We start from the raw sequence: 21,812 nt of genomic DNA, 5'->3' as shown, positions 1-21,812 counted from the left end.
GAGCCAGAGGTGGGGGGAGAGGGTCTTGAAGGTGAGTGAGAGAACACGGAGAGAGCGACACCGCACATGCGCTCACATCGTGGCCTTAACTCTTTGCTTTACAGTCATAAAACCCACCCCTAGATCACACTGAAAACCACTGAGAACTTTGGGAAGAGCTCCTGCCAGCTCGCTCGGCTCCCCATTCTGGCCAGACATCGCCCCTCCATCCTGAGTGAGAGCCTTGCCCCCACCCATGACACCGCTCTGATTTCCAAGCAAATGTCCTCCCCATGCATGGTGCCAACCATTCTGCTGTCTCAGGTGACCTTGCCGGCGCCGACAGAATGTTCTGGGGCCTCCATCTGCAGCTGTGTGAAGACCCAGGTCTTCGTGTTCATCCCGGCGGGAGGGCGAAGGCTCCTTTCGCCTTACGTTTTGCGGGAGCCCCTTTCCCTTAGTGTTCAGATTTGCCATATGCTCTTCCCCAGGTCCCTGGTGATAAAACACCCGCATCCCCTGGATTCCCTGCCCTCCGCCCCCTGCCCCTGAATCAACAACAGCTCATTTGTAAGAAGTTTTTAATTTCATCTCGGTACGCCATTACGAGTGGAGGAGGAATCTCTATTTGTCTCACTCACATAGTATCGGCTACACTCTCCGACGGGTCTCTACAGAAGCCTGCGGCGGCGCCCGGCATCGGCAGGACTCCTAGTTGCCAGACTGGTTGGGGTTTCTTGGTGGTTTGCATAAATTATAAACAAAAGCACACACACAAAAAATCACACAACATAGACTCTACCGGAAGGGAGTGTGTTCCCTCTGGCTTTGCAGAGAGTGAAGGGGACAAGTCTCTGTGTCCAAGGCTCTTAAGACCTGGGACGTCGTCAGGAGCGAGGCCGAGCCTGAACCGCCGCTCTCAGAGGAGTCCGGGCTGACCCCCTCCGTCTTCCACATCATCTCGTCTGCTTTGTCAGGAGGCATCCTGGCACAGAAGTAGCTGACCCTAGCACCGCACTTGGAGATCAGGGTGGGAAGCGTCCCTGTATACAGTGGCAGCTGGGTCTTCTGTGCTCAGACTCCGAAAAACCAGACAAAGGGGGGAACCCTGGGTTTCCATCTGGACCTCCCCCCCCCACCCCCGCCGCCTCTAAGAGTTCCAGAAGGCTGCTTAAGAAATAGACTCTAGAACAGAGGCCAGCAACATTTTATGACAAGAGCCAGACAGCATTGGTAGTAAATATTTCAGGCTTTCTAGGCCACATACACTCTGTCACGTCGTTTTTCTTTTTAAACAATCCTTTAAAAACGTAAAAGCCATTCTTAGCTGGCAGGCCATAAAACACAGGCCTGCCGGCCGGGCTCTGCCAAACCTCCATTCTAGAACACCACGATGCCCCCCTCCATCCACTCAGCAATAGCCTCCTCCCCATGGAAGGACTCCGGCATCCCCCTGAGCTGCCCTCAGCTGGTGTCTCCAGCCAGGCTTTGCAGAAGGGACCACAGCAGGGAGAGTTACCCCCGAGTTCGGGGTACAGGCAGCCCCAAGTAGCCTCTTTTGCCAAGTGAGACCGGTCTGGTATTTTAAACAAATATAGGACATTGGTTTCAGCCCAGCTCATGTGTCCTGGGGGTGAATTAAGCCTCAGGGTCCCCCAGTGAGGTAGGTACATACTGTCTGTCTCATCCCACACCCGCAGGTGCTGAAGTTCAAGAGCAGAACTGACCTTCCTACTGCTGCCCGCACTGTGTGTCAGAATTTAAAAGAAAGCTGAAGAGCCTCGGCTTGATCTTGTCTAAGAACGTGATCGAGGATTTTTCTGTTCCACCCGAGCTCTGTGATTCAGCCCCAAAGAGAGCAAGAATCCGTGAGAGAATACGGCCAGCCACACGAGCTGCTTTCCAGACCCCATGATGCTCTTGAAAACAGAATTAAGTCGAGCACTCAAAGCTACGGGCCCAGGTGGAGAGTGGCCCTCTGCCCTGCGACCAGTCTCTTCCAACTAAAAATAAAGTTTATAAAAGTAAATTATCTCATTTTATAACTTAAGTGCATCAAGCATTTCCTTAAATATAGTTCACATGGAAAATAAAGTTACTTTTGCTGTACAGTTGGTGTCTGTTATAATTAGGAATAAACTTTTTTGATAACGTATGGAAGGTTACACACTCACACACACATCTATCTGTCCGTCTGTCTGTCTATGGGTATATGGATGGGTAGACATACGCACCTCTTGACAAGAGCTTCCCCAAAATGGTGGGAAGTTGTTAGGAGTCTCTGGGTACCTAGTTTGCATGAGAAGGTCTATATTAAAAGTCCCTGTCCTTAACAATAAACACGTCTTCATATCTAAGCTAAGACTCTTATTGGAAACATGAAGCTACGCAATCATTGTATATTCAGTCTTTGGAAATGCCGAGCTACATCAGGTCATCATATAACAGCATCCCCGACAAAACTCCCTCCCCACCCCACCTCTTCCCTGGCCTCCCCGTCCTACAGCCGGCCAACCCTTCCCATCACAGGGTTGCTCCGTGTGGGAGCCCAGCCACAGAACTCGAGGGGAAGGCTCAAGAGGTAAAGTAAGAATTCTGCATGGAGTACAGGTGGTCGATGGGGTTTCCCACTCTGGACTGCAGGGGCCCGGCTTCTGAGGTTGCTAGGAAACAGTCACCCAGGTTACTGAGGGAGGTGTCGTCACTATCCAGGTCATGAAAAAGGGGCTCGGCACCTGAAATGAAGACGAAATAGCCGTGAGGGTCCAGAAGCACTTCGGTGTTAGAAAGTGCAGCAATTGCAGTGAGCGTGACCTGAGCACAGCCGCCCCACCCCCACCCCCGTGTAGTGGGTGCTGAGGAGGGGGTGAGGGAGAGCTACGTAGTAGAGTAGGAGGGAGGTAATCCCCATCCACAGAAGATCTCCCATGTCCTTAGGGGCTCGGGCGGAAAGCACAATGACTGAAAGCAGTGGAAACTAGGAGGTGACAAAGTGCAAGTTGGATGCAGCATAAGAAGACGGCACAATGTCTACAGTGAGGCTGGGGAGCAGGCAGGATGTAGCATCGCCAGCTAGATAGGCGGGGGCAGGGCTGTAGAGGACTGGCCCCCAAAATGGGCTTGAAGGACGACTGGTAAGAAGATAGACATCAGTGCTGTTGGAAGAGGCTCATGAGACCTTGGTGGAAATAGGTCCCCTCAAACAGCAAGGTTATACTGAGTGCCTGCTGCCTCTCCCAATGAGCCCTGCAGAGGAGACGAGCTTAGGTGCCTGCCCTGGACTAACTGACACCCTGGACAGAGAAGATAGTAGGGCAAACTGTGGAACAGCTCAGGGATCTTCATGACAAGAACCTAGAGGTATGTATGTTGTACCCTCTACACGTTTTACCTGCACGGATAGGTCTACGTATGTATGAATGAGGGGAGTTGGTCAGGGCAGCCACTGCAGACAGCCAGGTCTTAATCGGCGTCTGCTGTATGCAGCCCGTGGGAAGAGAGAATTTTTCTTTGTTGAAGCAGTTGTTTGACAAAATCCACGGGCTGAGCCATGTAGCTCTCACCCTGTTTTATTTTTTATTTTTTTTAATGTTTTTATTTATTTCTAGGAGAGAGAGAGACAGTGTGAGCAGGGGAGGGTCAGAGAGAGAGGGAGTCACAGACTGAAACAGGCTCCAGGCTCTGAGCTGGCAGTCAGCAAAGAGCCCGACGCGGGGCTCGAACCCACGAACCGTGAGATCATGACCTAAGCGAAAGTCGGACGCTTAACCGACTAAGCCACCCAGGCGCCCCGCTCTCACCCTGTTTTAAAGGCTTGCTGAATAAAACTCTAATTGTCACTATCAGTGTAACTGATCACAGATTACACAGAACAGATGCATTCCATAGGCCACTGACCTTCTCTGTGTAAAAATGGATTTGACCCTGAGATTGAACTTCAGACTTCCGCGCCAGAGCTCACCCACCCCATCAGGGTGCCCAGGCCCCAGCTGCTGTCCATCCAGCAAGCTGGATACTTGGGGAGGCTAAGCCATCCCAGCACTTGTTTCAGGAGTTCATTGAGAGCATCTAAACAGTATCAGTTCCATTAGAAAATGTGCTTTCTGTGCTTTCATATATTTTCTTTCTTTGTGTAAAAGTTTGCTTAACTAAGGCCTTTGGCCTACCTCCCTGCCAGCATTGCTTGCAAACATGTGGTACCTGGTGTGAAATGAAAGAAGGGAAATCTTATCACAGCGAATGGATTTACAATGAAACAACAACCTCCTACTTAAAACTAACAAGAATATTTGAAAAGGAGGCTCAGTGGGAACATCACTGATGACTGTGGGTGTTGGTCTTCCTTCTGTAGCCACTGGTTAGATGAGTCCAGTGGCATTTTCCAGGCACATATTCGGCTTGTAGCTTTGGTGAGCATCTGGGAACTCACACACGTTTGGAAGGGAAAGGAGACACCCACGCTAGCAGTTGTAAGCGGTCCCCGGGGGGCTGGGGTCCATCTTACCGTACGGGTGCATGTGGTCTCCCGGCATCTGAGGGGGGGTGAGGCCCTGCCGGAAGGGGTCTGAGCTGTAGACGCTCTGCTCGATGGCCAGGAGCTGCTGTGGGGGGGGCAGAGCCGTGTAGGGGTTCATGATCCCTTCCATCCCAGCATTCCCACCGCCATTTGTTTGAGCTGGGGGGCAAAGAAGAAGGCAGATCATTCTCCATGTGCTGCCCAGGAGGCCATGCTGGGCAAGAAGGCCAAGAGCATCTTCTGAACTTCATACCCCCCACTGCTCAGTACTTCTGTCCAGCACCGGCCTTTGCTGCAGCTTCATGAGGAGAAGAGAGTGAGAGAGGCTGGTGCATGTAAGACAGGGAGTCCCAGACTTGGAGTGTGACATGCTGTATCTGCCATCCCTTAATTGCCCCACTACACCGTCTTCTCCACCTGCTTGAGCACCCTCACAACATGGCGGCTGGCTTCCTCAGAGGGGCAGAATGGCCTTGAGGAAGTCAGAATCAGAGACTTGCTCCAGTCCCAAACCCCCCCACCCCCATTCCTCTAGGACTACAGTCAGCCCTGCAGTGCCCTTATTTGCTCATCAGTGAGATGGGGAGAAAGTACTTCTCTGTCCCCTGGGTGGGGGGGCTGTCAGACTCAGGTCAGCATGAGAGTGCTCTGTGATCCATAAACATGCCCAACGAGGCAGGGGGTTCCTGTTTTGCTAGCAGGGTTTTTACTATTCCATGTTATTTTGGAAAGGGGTGTCCTCTGTCGATTGATTTGCCAGGAAGGAGGAGGATCTGGGTGCGTCCAGGGCTCTGTGGGGAGTCCGGCCACAGTCCTGGGGGCTCTGCACATGGTCAGCATCACAGGCCTCAGCTCAGTGCCCTCAACCCTCTCCAGATCCCTGGGGCTCGGTCCCCACTGGACGAGCCACCCTCCTTGGTGTGGATAGGGCTTCACTAGCCCAGAAGTACGTTCAAAGAGCCAGGCGGTGGGCAAGGCCTGGGCGCCGATGGGCCCGGCTGGGGGGGGGATGCAGGGCGGGAGGGGGTGCGGTGGGGGGGGCCTTACCGGAACTCAGCCTCTGGGTGTTCTGCTGGTCTTGCTGCTGCTGCTGCCGCCGGGCCAGCTTCTTCATCTGGTGGGGAGAGGGTTAGAGTCAGGGGGTGGGCTGGCCTCATGCGCAAAGCACAGGGACAGGTTGCAGGACATCCCGCGCTCTGACTCAATCGGGGAGCCGTGCCGGAGGGACCCCACGTTTGCCCAGGGCCACTGCGGACTCTGAGCCTGCAGCCGTGGAAAGCACGGGACAGCGGGCTGGGAAGCACGTGGCTGCTGGTCTTCAGGCACAGGGACTTCCTCTGAGCAGACACACCTCGCTGCTCATGCTGTGGCAGTTTCATGTGTGATGTCAGCGTGGGGGTGCCGGACCAGCCCGGTGTGATCTGGGATGTGCACCGAGGCTGTTCCCACCCACTCCCCCACCTGCTGGCCCCAGTCTCTGAGGTGCCTCCAGGTAAGGAGCTGGTCTCCCAAAGCACCCTGTAAACACTAAGCCTTCCCAGAAGAACACAATGGTTCCCAACTGTGTTCTGGGGGAATGTCAGGGTTCCATGAGACCCCAGGAAAAACAAGCAAACAAAATGTTCTCTCCTGCAACATTTCTTAAGGCTTCAAACTCTTCTGTTTGATGAACCCATGAGGCTACAGGGCCTCTCAATCCTGCTGAAACACAGACTCCTTTCGGGATTGAATACATACCAAGTGCTCTTATTCTGAAGAATTCAGTTAGGGCAATCACAATCAGATAATGAGACATTAACTGATCACCTACTACGGATGAGGACCCCAGACATATGGGCCATGGGGCCCATGCATTTTTAGGGGCAGGAAACCAACTGAGCAAAAGTTCTAAAATGAATAAATGACCAGGGCAGGGCAAGGCAGCCCTGGTAGGACCCAGAGGCCAATATGGCGGTTGGGGTGCATACGGCGCGCACTGGAAGAGGTAAGTAAAGGCCTTCATCTTACTGCACCAGGCTATTGTCTCAGGCCTGTGTGCTATGTAGGCTTCTCTTTGCAATTTTAAAATAATTGTGGTATCTGGGTTACACAACAGTGAATTAAAGAATCTACTTTTATATTCTGGCAGATGGCTGGCCAGATTCACATTCACGGCCATCAGGAAAATCAAAGCCATTTCACCAGAACGAATGCCCCGTCTTTCCCTTTCTGTGGGGTTGCAGTGGCTGACGTGCCTGTTGTCAGCAGAATTTTTTTTAATTTATAATTTTATTTTATTTTATGGAAAACATAAGCAGGCGAGAAGGGCAGGGAGTAGGGGAGAGAGAAAGAGAGAGAATCTCAAGCAGGCTCCACGCTCAGCACAGAGCCTGATGTGGGGCTCGATCCCACAACTTTGGGATATGACCTGAGCTGCAATCAAGAGTCAGACACTACCCCAAGTCACCCAGGGGCCCCTCAACAGAATTCCTGAGTCAAGAGAACTGCAAGTTCTGTTTAGCAAATGCATCCAACGAGTTCTGGTTGGAAACCCAGCCACAGGTACAATGTCCTATGATATTATTTCAGGAAACTGCAGTAAGAAGCAGATTACCTTCGCTCTCTGGTTCTGGAACCACACCTGGACCACACGGACGCTCAGCCCTGTCTCCGCGGCCAGAGTCTCCCTCACCTTGAACATTAGAAATATAAAAACATTAGCATCTCAGAGGAGGGGCCGAACATTCCCCATGCGGTGCATGGGGAGGCCGGCCAGCTGTATCTCATATGGGTGCTGGCTGGGATTTCATGTCCAGCCTGACCCCAAACACAAGACCACTGGTCCCCTTTGTGTGGGGAGAGGTCCTTCACCAGGTGAACAAAGAGAGGAATAAATAATTTAGACGTGCATTCCAAGAGGCATTTCTCAGTTTCTCTTAATCTGGAAATCAGGCCTTCGGACCATTCTAGATCATTAGCAAAATCTCTTATTGTGCCGAGTCACATGCATGCATACAGGCTAACCTACTTAAGGTGGATGGAGGGTGAAAATCACTTTACAGAACAAATGTCTCTCTCTTGTTCTCCATCTGAATTCATCGACCTAAATGTTTGGTTTTCTCTCTCATAGCTCTGGGTGACTTTGAGTGATTCATGAATATTCACATTCCCTGTTACCCTGAGTGAGTCCTGCTCGAGGAAAATGAGACAGGAGTCATCTAGAATCTGTCAGAGCAAAGCAGTCAGCTCTGGTACGGCACATGCACCATGGCCTCGCAGAAAGGGGACAGTCAGGATCCCTCTAACGACGAGATGGGTTTAAAACCCGCCCTCCATGCAGGCAGGCGGTGAGGGACAGCAGGCCGGGAGGGAAGAGGCCTGCAACACAGCCTTCCCGAGAGGGAGTCCCCCTGCCCTCTTGCTTACATTCTGGGGCGGACACGGGGCTGAAGGCATAGCACGTGAGCACAGCTCCCTGGGGGCTTTGGGAAGGATGCCACCTTTCATCACACCACTTGGGCCGAGGCTTCCAAGAAGGGAGCTGATGAGACCAGATCTTTAAAACACATCCTTCTGCTAAGCCAACTCAGACAGCAGTGAGCCCCGGCCCCACCTCCACCTGCTGAAACCCTATCCATGTTTCAGAGGCCCGGTTTAGAAGGCCACCTGTTCCGCAAAGCCTTGCCTGATTCCCCAGACAGAAGAGACCTTTCCCTTCCCTGGGCTCCCACGGCTCCCGGCTGCCCCTCCGTCACGGTCCCCATCGCTTCCTCCCCGGTGTTAGTTACGTGTACGTGCGTCTCCTCCCCGCCGGGGGCCTACACCCTTCCCTGGGGACAAGCACTGGGCACAGGGCCATACAGAGGCGGGAGTCTAGTATATGGAGGATAAGTAATAAATGAGGGAGGTGATCATTGTCCTTGGACAAGCCTACTTGGGGGCTACTTGTCTCCTGCCAGCACCTCTCCTGAAGCCCAAGGAGCGGCAGGGACAGGGAAAGACAGAGGTCTGCAGGAACACGTTTCAAAGGTCAGAAGTGGTGGCAGATGATATTATTTAGCAGAGGGTCGCCCCCCCTCCTCTGCTCCCAATTGGTGGCCCTCCCCACACTGAGTTAGCCACGTGACCTGCGCTGGCCCACGGGATGTGCCGGAAACGGTCCGCGTGACCCAAGGACAGGCCTTCAGGGGGCCGGCCTGGTGTGACGTGGCTCCTGCCATCCTTCCGCTCCTTCGGCCCGGGCGGGGCCCCAGGGAGACAGCTGGAGAAGGACCTGAGCCCAGCTGGGTCGCAGCCAAGCCACAGTCGGGAGCAGGAAAGCCAGGTCCGCCAGGAGCCGCTGGGATTTTGTTTGTTACTACAGCAAAAGCTGACTAATACGGATAGGGACGTAGGGGTAACAATGCTAAATTTTCAAAAAATATATTTCCTCCATGAATTTCAATAAAAATGCTCTCCTATTTGTATTGCATAAGTAACATCATGGAGCATATGGCAGGCAGTCATTAAATGGCAGGTGCTTAATAAATGGGTGTGGCTATTTGTGGTAGAGACTGCTTCCTGTCTCCAATATCCATTCTCCCCTCCCTCCTATTAATAGCTGGATGCTAAGCTTTCGCAGGGCACGTAGTCACCCAAGTAGACTCATTTCCCAGCGCCACTTGCAAGAGATGCCATCGTGGGATTCAATTTTGGCTGCCATGGATGAGAGAAAGTGGTACAAAGAACCTTGGGGCACACCTTCGGAAGGCAAATGCTTGCCCTCCACCACCTCTTCCGCCATGGCTGCAGAGAAAGATGGTGATGGCAACCCCTTGGAATGTCTGATGGATGGGAAAGCTCCCTGCTGGTCTTGGGCTGCTCACCTCTGGGCTGTGACAGAAGATGGTAATGAATTCCTACCTCATGAAACCACAGACATTCACGGCAGCCCCATCTGTAACAGCCCCGAACCGGAAACAAGCCAAGCATCCGTGAACAGGTGACTGGACAAACCAACTGCGGCGTGTCCACACGGTGGGATACCATTCCGCAGTGGCAATGAATGAACCAAGACCCGGATGAATCTCCAAACCACCACTCCACGTGGAACAAACTAGCCCCAAAATAAATAAGTAAATGTATTGTACAAACCACTGTATTTTTACTGCCATTGTTATAGCCTCTGGGTTGATACCCCCAACTGGTACCTGTTACTACTCTTTCTGTTGCTCCCCATGAATTGAGCAAACAGACAAGCGAAATGGGAATATGCGCACACAGAAGTACAGGGAGACTCTACCATAGCCCTGGCCACAGCCATCAGTGCTCCGGAGTCTCCTGGAGGGCTCAAGGCTGCCTGCACAAACTCAATCTGAATGGCCTCCCCCACTGCCCTGACCCTCGAGTGGGCTCATCAACACTCCAGAGTGCAGGGTACACACAAACAAGGGGGCCCGGTCCCCTTTCCTCCCTTCCTCCCGCCACTCCCCACCTCGTACCTTCCTGCACGGCTTGGAGGACACTTCAAACGAGGCTTTGAATGCTCTCCTCTGTTGGGTTGTCAAGATGGTTCTAGGACGTTTGGGGCGCTTATGGTCCTTGCCGTCTTCAGCGGCTCCTTTCCCTGTGCCCTGCGCTGACTTGCAAAGACTTTCTTCATCATCACTTTTGCCTAAAAGCAGCAGAAAACAATGGGTTAAGTTCTTCGAAGCCACTTCCTGGAGCTGTGTGTTATTCTATAATGAGGCGCTTGGGTCCAACGTTCCCAGGATGGGTTTCTAGGTAAGTACAGTAACCTGTGTGGGGTTGACTCAAAAGGAAGGGGCTAAGGAATATACTTCTAGAATCCAAAGACAGCAGATCTTTGGAAAGTCCACCGTTTCAGCTCAGAACTTTCTCCCAGAATGCTTATCCTAGCTCCACATTTACTAGCTGTGTGACTTTGGGAAAATTACTGAACACTATCTGACTCAGTTTCCTTACCTACAAAATTGGGATGGAAGAGAACCTACTTCATTGGGCTGGAAGGACTGAATGAGGTTACCTACACAACACGCAAAATGAGACTTGGGGGCCCGTGGCTGGCTCACTCAGTAGAGCATGCGACTCTTAATCTTAGGGTTGTGAGTTTGAGCCCCATGTTGGGCACGGAGCCTACTTTAAAAAAAGCTGGAGCCTACTTTAAAAAAAGCTGTTTGGCATATAATACATGTCCAATAAGCACTAGTTATTATTTCTTAGATGTCCTTTTTGAGTCTAGACCTGGAGAAGTTTTGTATAACTTCCTAAATACTGTGTCTGAAATTCTAGCCACTGTCGGGAGACAGAAAATACTACTGCCCAAAAGGCCGTAGAGGACAGCGTTCGATGACTTGCAGGTACCAATAACTGAGAATGGACACAACACGGGGTAGTTAGTCAGAACTGCTCGTGTATCAAATAAATAACTATTAAAGTTAATTGTTTATATTTATGTGGATTACTTGATGAGCCGTGAGCAATACAAAGAATAACTTCTGAAGGAAGTAAAAGCCTTTGGTGCATGTCACATTCTGTCCCGGGTCACCTCCCACACCCCCACAGCCCTCACCCTCCTGAGAAGATGCTTCAGGGTCCGGGAAACACCCGTGTGAGGGAAGCGTTTTCCTTCTTTCTGCATTAAAAGCCACTGGCAGTTATGTGCTCACATCACGCAAACAAGAACCTCCTTTCTCTCTGGGTCCTCACAGAGCTCACCTGTCTTGTTTCCTCCAGCGGAAAGCTTTGTCCCAAGAGCTTCCCCAGCTATGGTCTCCTGACACTGCTCCCCTTTGGGACCGTCCCCCACCCCCCCAAAGGAGCTGCACGCGCTTGTTCATCCCACCCTCTTCTGTAAAGGACGCTCATCCACGTGCCATCTCAGTTTTGACTTCTGTGGAGTGTTCCATCCAGAAGGACAATGGCCTTTTCCCTCTCTGAACATTTAAGCATAAGGAGCACAAACCTGTGAGCACCTTGAGTGCAGGACCCTTTCAATGTCATTGGATGGCTCTGATGTAGGCACACCTGGGTCTCCATCCAGCTCAGCCCCCCAATGTAAGCGCAGCACTACCAGAGTGCTGACATGCACTGTGCCTCAGTTTCCCCACCTGCACCCCCACAGCAATAGCACTCAGCCGCGGGCGACTCAGGGACAGTGCGCCGTGGGCAAAGCAACTAATGTGGTCCTGGTGCACAGGAGGCTCGAAACCGATGTGGAAGGGATGCCCTTTCCTTTCTGCCTCACTGCCCTGGAGAGTGAGTACAGGGGAAAGCCCCAGAAAAGACTGAAGAAGAGAGAAAAGAAGAAGAAACCTCACGACAAGGAGTGGCTACTCCAGCATCCTCACCTGAGGTGGCTCCTCCTGGGGCAAATCCAATCAGTGGACCTCAGCCATCCCTCCATAGGAAGGGGTTTTAGGATCTTTCAAGATGTTCAGAATGGCAAGGAGAAAATAAGCACATAAGAACTAAAACCCACAGAGAAATAAGACCCCACAAGACAAGAGACTGTAGGAAAAAAAAGAAGCCACAGACTCCTCACATTCACCCTTCTAGAACTGCCATCCACAGCTCAGAGACCCCGCAAAGCTGGTCCTCCCAGGAGACCAACAGTCCTGTCTGCTGACCGACTCCTCGGGGTCAAGAGGGTGCTCTTCCAGTACGAGGGAGGATTTTGCGGAGTTTTCTTTGCAAACGGGCGGACATCCCCTGACTCCCAGGCTCATACAGATCTCCTCTAAGTCCAGGGACTAAAAGGGGCTGAGTCTGTAACAATCAACTGACACATCTAGGGTGTAGTGTGATTCACTACCTTGCACGCCCGAAGCTCCTAGAACACTGTATGCTAACTATACTGGAATCAAAAAAGAAAAGTTTAAATAATAAAAAAAGGAGTTGGAAAATATAAAACATTTTATCCCAGATAAAAAAAATCAAATGCAATTTTATAATTTAGAAAGCTCATGTCTGACACCCATTTTGTCCATAAAGCAGTATTTGCAAATGTCTTTTTTTTTATTATTTTAATGTTTTATATATTTTTGAGAGAAAGAGAGACAGCGTGAACAGGGGAGGATCAGAGAGAGAGGGAGACACAGAATCTGAAGCAGGCTCCAGGCTCGGAGCTGTCAGCACAGAGCCTGACGCGGGGCTCAAACCCACAAACCGTGAGATCATGACCTGAGCCGAAGTCAGATGCTTAACCGACTGAGCTACCCAAGTGCCCCTATTTGCAAATGTCTTCTGGACCCAGTCTGATTCTCCTAAAGCTGTTCCTCACACAGCCTGACGCAAATGTTTATTGATACCTTGGAAGACCTAAGTAATGAACAAGTAAGGTCTAAAGTCATGCTAGATTCCTTGATGATGGTTCATCTCTGCTGCCGTCATTCGGGAAAGCAACTTGGCATCGATACACACGGGCTTGGGAATCCAACAACTCAGGCTTAAACTTGGGCTCTCAAAGTTAGGATGTGTGATTTTGACCCAATCTCCCAAGGCTCCCTTTCCTCATTGGGGAAAGTGACAGTGTTTCTAGAGTTTTGAGAGACGATGCGTGTGAAGGGTTTGGCGCGGTCTAGCAGGTACCAGGTGCTTGGTGAGTCGTCACCACCATCACGATTGTTACTTCAACATAGAAGAAGTATCCTTGATCCGAGACACGTGTTTTCTGTTAATAACAGTTGCCTGTTGACGGGAGTCTGAGTTAAGGTTTTACAAAGCCAGCGTTCACTTCTGTCTTGGCAGACGTGACCCCAGCCAACGCTGAGTTGGCTTCGCAGAACGGGAGCGTGTGCTTGCGAGAAGGAAGGTGAAGGGAGGGAGAGGGCTTGGGCTGGTTCCAGAAGGCAGACGGTAACCACCGAGGTCTGTTCGGAGCCCCCGAGGCAGGACAGTGGAGGCTCCTGGTGTCGCCATCCTCTCCGCTCGTCTGGGACATGGACACCTTCCCCCAGGAGCGCTATTCCATCCTGGAACTATGGGGAGGGGGGAATGGAACTACCTCCCGGGCCAGGCCCCCGCTGCCCACTTGCGGAGGATGTGGAGAGCACTGTGTGGCTCATCATCGTCCCCACACCCCGGCAAGAGGAGAGATGAAAACATCTGTTTTCAGAAGAGGAAGGAGAAGGGGGCCAGGGCGATGGAGGAAGGGTGGGGGGGGGGGACAGAAAGAGGGAGATTAAGATTTGTTTCCAGGGTTTCTACTGCTTTTGTGGGTACGCGTCCACCCTATTTTATTCCTCCTTTCTGCTACTAATTTCTCTCTCTCTCTCTCTCTCTCCGTCCCCTGAGGTCCCACATCTTGCCTTCCAAGATGCTCTAGGCCAGGGGCCTACAAACTTTTTTTCTTTTTTTGGAGAAGGCCACAGAGTAAGTATTTCACTCTTCGAAGGCCTTAAAGTCTCCACTGCAGTGACTCAGCTTTGCCGCTGTAGTGCAAAAGCTCCCGACGACAGGAACAGGCGTGGCTGCGTTCCAGGCACCGGGCCGAGGAGGCCTGCAGGCCGCAGATCACTGGCCCCTCGTCCAGACCTCTCTTGACCTCCTGTTCTCCAGCAAAACTTACATATCCTACGTGCCAGGCTTTAAGGTTCTGACTCTGGGGACGGAGAGCAGAGCCAGGTGACACGGAGGAGTCAATGACTTGCAGAGTTTGGTGTGTTCTCCACACCTCCCCCCCCATCACCCTTATCGAAGACGTAGATGCACTGAACAGAAAATGCCTCCAACCCAAACCACTGTGGAATGTCAGGTGTCCTGGCAGATTGGAGCAAGGGGGATTCTGAAGACCGAGCACGGAGAGGCCTCTCGGCACCTCTCGAAGTGCCGACAGGTGCCACGACCCAGCTGCCACGGGGGACTCAGCCCATCGCTAACCATCCGCTCGCTTTCATCTGCTGTGTTGTAAATACTGCGGGCAGAACGGTGCCCTCTAACTCTCTTGGGGGAATTTCCAGGCTGCTCCTGGGATATTCACGGAGGAGGCTCCCCGCCTCCTGCAGCAAGGCCAGGCCTGTCCGACTCGGACCCCAACTTTTCCAGAAAACTATGCTACGCCTGAAACACACCCTTCACCAATCTGTCCGAGAGAAAGAGAAGTTCTAAGAGAGCCAGGAAGTTTCTCCCAGGCCCAGCAGGAGGGCCGGAGAGCAGAAGATGGGGAGAAGCCTTCACACAGCAGAGCCGGGGGAGGAGGGGCGGGAGCGGCCCCCTCTCTGTTGCCAGAGTCTCCCACACCCAGATGCAGGCCAGAGCGATCCCTCATAATTTAAGCTGACACCCCTCAGCGGAGATGAAAGGAACACTACTCGCTGTCTCCGACAACAAATGTCAGCATCGCTGGAGGCCATTTAGACGCAAACACAGCATAAATCTGACTCCTCGTGGGGAAGTCCAGAGATGAAGTCTCCAAGCACAGCCTCACAGAGTGAAATGAATTTGCTTGGCATAAAGTTTGAACATGTTTCTCAGGGTCTGTCTTTCCCTTTTCTCATTAAAAAAAAAAAAAAAAAAAAAAGAATCTGGAATGGTCCAGGGCTGTTGCTTCCCCCTGCCTGGCCCTCCCACTCGTTTATGACATAAGCAATCACAGATGAAAGCGCCAGCCGTGGTTTATGGCCCCGAGACGAGCTGCCCTACCTGTGGGGCCTCAGAGATTCATTTCAGGTTGTTGGAAAAATCCCAACGGCCCATAAACAGGGACAGAGATATCTGAGCTTGGCCCAGGAGGTGAGGGTGAGGGGGGCGGGGCAGAGACCCTCATGTTAGGGAAGGGAGAGGCAGGAACAGGCTTTGGATGCCTCCCCAGTGATGAGCCTCATAAATGTCCTTCAAGCCGGGGGAGTAGAGGAAGGGTCTGGGACTTGTTGTGGGGGGAGGAGGAGGGAAAGAAGGAAGGGTGGAATTTATGAAGATGGGGTGTATGAAGACAGGAAGCTATTTCAGTCGCTGCCCCAGCATTACAGGCCTGGAATTCCATTCCCTCTGAAGATAGTAGTGGTCAACTCCAGATGCTGCAGCATCTAACATCCAGGAGGAGAGAAGTAAAGTTCTCTAGAAAAGGAAAGTCCCGGGGCGCCTGGGTGGCTCTGTTGGTTAAGCGTCCGACTTCAGCTCAGGTCATAATCTCACAGTTCGTGGGTTCGAGCCCCACATCGGGGTTTGTACTGACAGCTCGGAGCCTGGAGTCTGCTTTAGATTCTGTGTCTCCTTCTCTCTCTGTCCCTCTACTGCTTGCACTCTGTCTCTCTCTCTCCCAAAATAAATAAGCATTAAAAAATAAAATAAAAAACAAAACAAAACAAAATAGAAAAGGAAAGTCCCTCCGGCTACCGTGTGAATCCGCCTTCCACGTGGCTCTTCAAGGAGGTCTCGAATCAGACCCAACCCAAGTTCCTATGAAAGATCTGACTCGGAACTCGTTCGTTGCATCATTCGCTCACTAAGCATTTATTGCGAGCTTGCGTCAGACATTGTACCGGGACGCTTCTGGGACACACAGACAGTGGCGACTCAACCTCTGCTCTCACAGAGATCTCAGATTAGGAAAGGGGAGAGATCCAATTCCCAAATAATGATAACTGCTCAGAGGAGCCAGGTAAGGGGACTGGAGAAGGCAACCTTGTGCGTGTGTCACTTGAACTAAAGATGAATGACACGAACTATGAATGGCAGTTCCGGGTCGAGGAGGGTGGCACCGTATGTCAACAGAGCAGAACTTTCAATGGTATGGAAGCAAGACATTGATCCAGGAAGGGGGCTCGTCAAATACCAGGCGTGCTGACAGGCCGCTAGAGCTCAGTACTGCCCAGTGCACTGGAAGGGGCTACAAAAGCCCTCAAATGTCACCTCTTGCTCTTAAGGAACAGTAAACAGGATTAGCATGTGGGAAACAATACAAAATATGAAATAGTATTTGGCTAACTTCTTCAGGCATGGCGAAAACATAGTAAAAATGTGGGCATTTAGAAAAGGGATGTCCATGAGCCAGAGAAGCCAGCGTCAGGAACTTAAACACGGGGATGAGGGAGGCAAGGATTAGCAGAGCCGAGAGCAGGAAGCCAGTGCCCTAGAGAGGGCTCAGTCTGCCTATCCTCAGGAATGGCCAGAAAACCAACGTGCACGGAGGGATCAGGAGGCTGACCTCAGGGCGTCATCACAGGGCAAGCAACTTGGAGGAAGAGGGAATGCAGGGTGGAGAGGCTGCGTGGGGCTTACTCCAGGGCTCTTGATGTTCTAGAGCCAATGTTGTCAGCAGTGACGGGAGGAAAGGCAAGGGGAATTCTGTGGCTGGCGCTCCCTGGGGAAAGCTTGGGCCTGGAGCACAGGGAGCCGTGGACCAGGGAAGGCACAGACACCAGGCACTGAAATACTGTGTGCATGTGGGGTGACAACCCAGGCCACCACGCCCACCTTGAAGACCAGGCTGAAGAAGTCTCTCAGGTCCCAGCGCTAGACAGGGCCCCTGAAGAAGAAGAATGCCCTCATCCCAAGTTCCAATTCCATGTTGGGCCTTGTATCCAGGGTATGCGCATCTCATCTCCATGGCAACAGGCATGGCAGGTGGTACTGTTACCTTTCCTCACGCCCAAGGAATAAACACAGCCTCAGAGAGGTTCAAGAACTTCCCCTCTAACACACAGGGCCTGGGGGGGCAGGACCAGGTTTCATCGAAGTCTTGTGTACTTCCAAGCCCAGGCCTGAGTTGCTCCCGCAAGGAGGAGAAAGACAGACTTTCGAATCAGCACATAGGACATAAGTGAAAGACAGTTACCTGTGCGTCTCCTGGCCTAAGAGTGGGGACAATCGGATGCTCTGTCTCCCACAGACATTGAAAGGTCCCCCTTTGTATCTGGTGAACATATAGAATATAGTAGAAAGTAACTTTGGCCATGAAATAGGACAGCTGGATTGTAGCCTTCATTTCACGCCTCAGCTGTACACCCTTGGATGAAATTCCCTACGTCTCTAAGACCCAAGTTCTTCATCTATATGATAACATAAGAATCCTTTATGCTTACCTACTACTTGGCATGTAGTCATTGACAACCGCATTGTTTCGCTGTCTCTATCACAACACTACAGGGCAGGAAATGTATATACTTATTTTTATAGATGAGTAAACTGAGGCCCCAGGCAGAGGGTAGTCTTGCCCAAAGGCACACAGTCGGGATATTCTCTCTGGTGCCCCATGTCCCCTCTCCATGCCTAAGCTGCCCCACGGGATTGTTACAAAGATCAAGGGTACCTGGTATTTGCAAAATATCAGGTACTGCCCAGCTGTTGCTAGTGTCCCTGTTATTAAAGAGTGAGGAAAGAAAGGCTCATGGGGCAGGCTTTCTCGGGCGCGGGTCACCCACCGGGAGCTCCTGGGGTAAAGCCACTCTTTTCAGTGCAAAAGGGATGGAGCCTCCCCCCTCCTCCCTACACATGCCCCACCACTGCAACCCCTTCAAATATCTCCAGTCTCAAGGCACCGAGCCTTTCCAGAGCAGGGCACACAGAAGCCAAGGGCCCCCTGAGTCAGGCTGTAGGCAGTGTGTCCTGGAAAGGCACCTTTGTTCAGCAAGGTTTCTGTGCCAGGCAGGGGGCGGGGGGCAGCGGGCGAGCCAGGATCCCAAAGGGAGCCTCACCTCCACTCTGGGAATGCTAGCACCCACCACAGCCTGGGCACCTCATGTGCTTTCCTCAGTGGGCGGGCGCTCATGAAAGGCAAACCTTGCCGTGGGAGGTTTGTAGGGACATACTGGGACTGGCGCCGGTTGCTGGAATTACCATGGATCTGCGTCAGTGTGGGGCCTTTTCATATCTGAATAGGCTTTATGCTAACACCTACCCTGCCTCCATGCACGCACGCACGCACACATGCACATGCACACATGCATCTTTTCTTCTCTGAGTTCTTCCATTGCTTTCTCCGTTTTAATAAAAGCACGTTTATATGCAATCCAAACTGGTAGGTACAGGTGCGAATGCTCTGACTGCCTCTATGCACGGATTAGTCATATACGGAGAGACTAATAATCAGGATATCAGAAGACTCCTCTATGCAAATCAAGCCTGGACAAAACCACCAAACAAAAGCCATAACTTTTGTTGTTTCAAGGTAGCTAATACCAGAGAGGGGGGACCGGAAGCCTCTAACAAGCCAAATCAGGTATTTGGGGCTCAGTGCTCAGCCTCAGTAAAAGCTCATTAATCCAGCTGCTTGGTGATTCACTAGGTGTGGGCTGTGATGTGCATACCACTGTAGCAGGTTAATATTGATAAAGTTAGAGTGTATTCACGCTGGTTAGAACAGACTTAGGTGGATTGAATACTGTATCTCTTTGAAGGAGTCCAATTTTGCTGCATTAATTACCAGTCTTCAGGAGGATAAAGTTATCCGAGAAAATGAAATTGTTTCAAGTCAGGGTTAGGAGACAAAGGGTTATCTCTCCAAATTAAAAAAGAGAACCAGACAACAATCCTTTAGGTGACCGGGGAGTTGAGGGAGTTGGATAACACTGTAAATGCTCTCATTGTGGAAGTGAATCCTCTCTGGACAAGTTCATCGCGGACTTAATCATAGAAAGAAGTTGCTTGGATGACCACAGCTGATCTGACTGCCTGTGTGCCCTTGGCAGAGACATCCTGGTGGTGATTAGGCCCTCTGCTGGTTTGAAGAGGCAAGCTGAGGCCAGTACCCAGCCAGGTCTGTGCCTTCAGACTCTAGTCCATTCCACAAACCGATGAGAGGCTCAAAAGAACAGGGAAAAGTAAGGTCAGGCATGCAATCTCTGTACTGACCTTCACCATTCACTGGCTATGTGATCTAAGGCAAATGACCTAACCTCTCTGGGCCCTACCCTCCGAAGTTGTAAAATCAGGGGAATAAAGACCTGCAAGCCACCCTAACAGGGTTGTAAGAACATAAAAGCAGGAGGAGGTAAAAGCACTTTTTAAAAAAATTATAAAATACTATAAAAATGCAAGATACTTTCAATATTTTCATTTTTATGATGTCTCATGACTGCTTATGAACCTACTGCATATCCCCACTAACTGTGAAACTCACACTTCCCATACGGAATATCCCGTCATTCCACAAATACATCTGGGTGTGTGCCTACTATGCATGGGCTTTCTTCCAGACACGGGGTGAGGAGGAGTGGACAAGAGCAATAAAGTCTCTGCCTTCCTACCTCTACTGGGAGAAGACAGACAATAAATAAAGAAAGGAAATCATAATTCAGTCCACGACCATGTTAAACATGCCAAGAATCAAATAAAATAGAGCAATGGGCTAGAGAATGACTGCGGAGAGTAGGGAATACATTTTTTAGCTCCAGAATTCTGTACCAAAAAGACCCGAATCTTTTCCTGAGGACATCCTCATCTGTCTTCCATGTCAGTTATTTTGTTTTCCAAAAACGCTGAGCCCATGTTTGTCTGCCTCATTTTAGTTACATGAGAATATTCAAATTATATATTGTCTTACATTCTCTAACCACTGGAGCTGAAAATAATATTATAAACTCTGTGGTTTTTCTGAAAATAGAAGAATTCTGTTATGCCATACTTCTGGAGGTGGTGCAGCAAAGGGTTAATAGCTTTGGACTCGAGTATTTTGCTCCATCATTTTATCATTTAGCTGATGCCCTTGGCCAAGATGCCCAGCATTAAGCTTTGGTCTTCCCATTGGTAAAATAGGGTTAAAAGCACCTGTTTAAGAAGCGAATTATAATAAACTAGACCATTGATGCATTGTATTTATGGCACTAAGTTTATGGTGAGAACTTGATGCTCGCTAAATAAATATTATCCTTATAACTTTTTGTATCTTCCATTGAGCTAGAATAAGCTTCATGTATCCTCCATGACACACCAGGCGGAGTACTCAAGAGATTAATAATCAGTTGTTAAATAGCTCATGTCCAATTAATACAGAATGGACAGAATGAAGCCAAAAGTCACAGTGGTGATGCATGGCACTACCAGGCACACTGCAGAGTCCTGTTTTCCCACTTTTCACAAATCCATTCACCAACGCCAAACAACTTCCTGTGGCTATAGAAATTACTGGAGAATTATTATTTACCTCCATACTTGGGGGCTCAGCTGGGATGAAAATTATGCCCCTTAACCTATGATCTGAATTTCTCTTTCACGTTGATATGGACCCCACAGATGGCCCTCTGTTCCATCAGTACCCACCAGTATGTTTTCATGAAGAGGAGAGGAGAGCAGACCATAAAAAAAGAGAAACCCAAAACTGTGGTAATTAGGGATAAAGGCAGGAAGAAGGGAAACAAAAAAAAAAAAAAAAAAAGGAAATGTAGACAGAGAGAGGCCAACATTGCGGAGCAGGGACCATGGTATGAATTATCCTCCAGCCAGTAATCTGGTGACTAGAACATACAGTACCCAAGGACAGCTGTGGGGAGGAGGGGGCACCTGGCCAGGAGGCCCTCAGCCCTCCTAGGTGGGGCTGCCCTGGCTATGTGAGAGATCTTCAACAGACATTCTCATGGCCATGGTTCTTTGCAGGTGAAAACGTAAGACTGGGTTAAGAAAACATGTATTTTTTGCAGAAAGAGCTTTCCCTAAATTAACTATAAACAGTCTGTGTGCAGTGAACCCCATTACAGCCATTTGGAGAGTATTTATGCTTATTACCCTTAAGTGAAACTGGGTGTCCTAAGATGACCTTGATGTTGGGGAAATCACTGCTAATAGCACCATCATAAACACTTCACGTAATTAGCTAGCTTTGAATTTCTTAAAGTTTTTTAACGTTTATTTATTTTTGAGAGAGAGAGAGAGTGCACGCAAGCTTGAGTGGGGAAGGGGCAGAGAGAGAGGGAGACAGAATCTGAACCAGGCTCCAGGCTCCAAGCTGTCAGCACAGAGCCCAGTAAGGGGCGTGGACTCAGGGACTATGAGATCAATGACCTGAGCCAAAGTCGGCCACTTAACTGACTGAACCACCCAGGCGCCCTGCTAGCTTTGAATTTCTAATGGAAAAAGTCTTCCTGAGATTGTCATTACTGGTATAGAGTTTAATGTTGAAATAAAGATAAGAAGAAGAATACTGTTGCTCTGAACGTAAGACCATTGTAATTATAATCTAGACTCTGGAGCAGGGACGGATTTGACCAAATCTCAGAACCACCTGGAGAGCAGCATAAGCACAGACTGCTGGGCCTTCCTCCCTCCACTCTCCAGAGTTTCTGGAATGCTGGGTCTTCTCCCCATCAGGTCTGGGAGAGGTCTGTGACTTTCCATTTCTTTTTTTTAAATTATTTTTTTAATGTTTTATTTATTTCTGAGAGAGAGAGGGAGGGAGGAGGAGGAG

At 50.5% G+C, this 21,812-nt stretch overlaps 1 protein-coding gene across 1 annotated transcript in view; it reads right to left on the bottom strand.

Moving 5' to 3' along the window:
• Nucleotides 1-2,498: 2,498 nt before the first annotated feature.
• The window catches only part of LMX1A (LIM homeobox transcription factor 1 alpha), a 164,937-nt gene continuing 145,623 nt past the window's right edge, over nucleotides 2,499-21,812 (bottom strand). The window contains 5 exon segments of the mRNA XM_039221248.1: nucleotides 2,499-2,714; nucleotides 4,484-4,654; nucleotides 5,543-5,609; nucleotides 7,089-7,166; nucleotides 9,955-10,127. Coding sequence (XP_039077179.1) covers nucleotides 2,554-2,714; nucleotides 4,484-4,654; nucleotides 5,543-5,609; nucleotides 7,089-7,166; nucleotides 9,955-10,127 — 650 coding nt within the window. The 3' untranslated portion in view covers nucleotides 2,499-2,553.

The sequence above is a fragment of the Hyaena hyaena genome, unplaced genomic scaffold (genome assembly GCF_003009895.1).
Source record: "Hyaena hyaena isolate Hyena2069 unplaced genomic scaffold, ASM300989v1 scaffold_968, whole genome shotgun sequence".
In the NCBI taxonomy this organism is placed as follows: domain Eukaryota; kingdom Metazoa; phylum Chordata; class Mammalia; order Carnivora; family Hyaenidae; genus Hyaena; species Hyaena hyaena.
The sequence above is the reverse complement of the archived record's forward strand: the minus strand, read 5'-3'. Positions and strand labels throughout refer to the sequence as shown.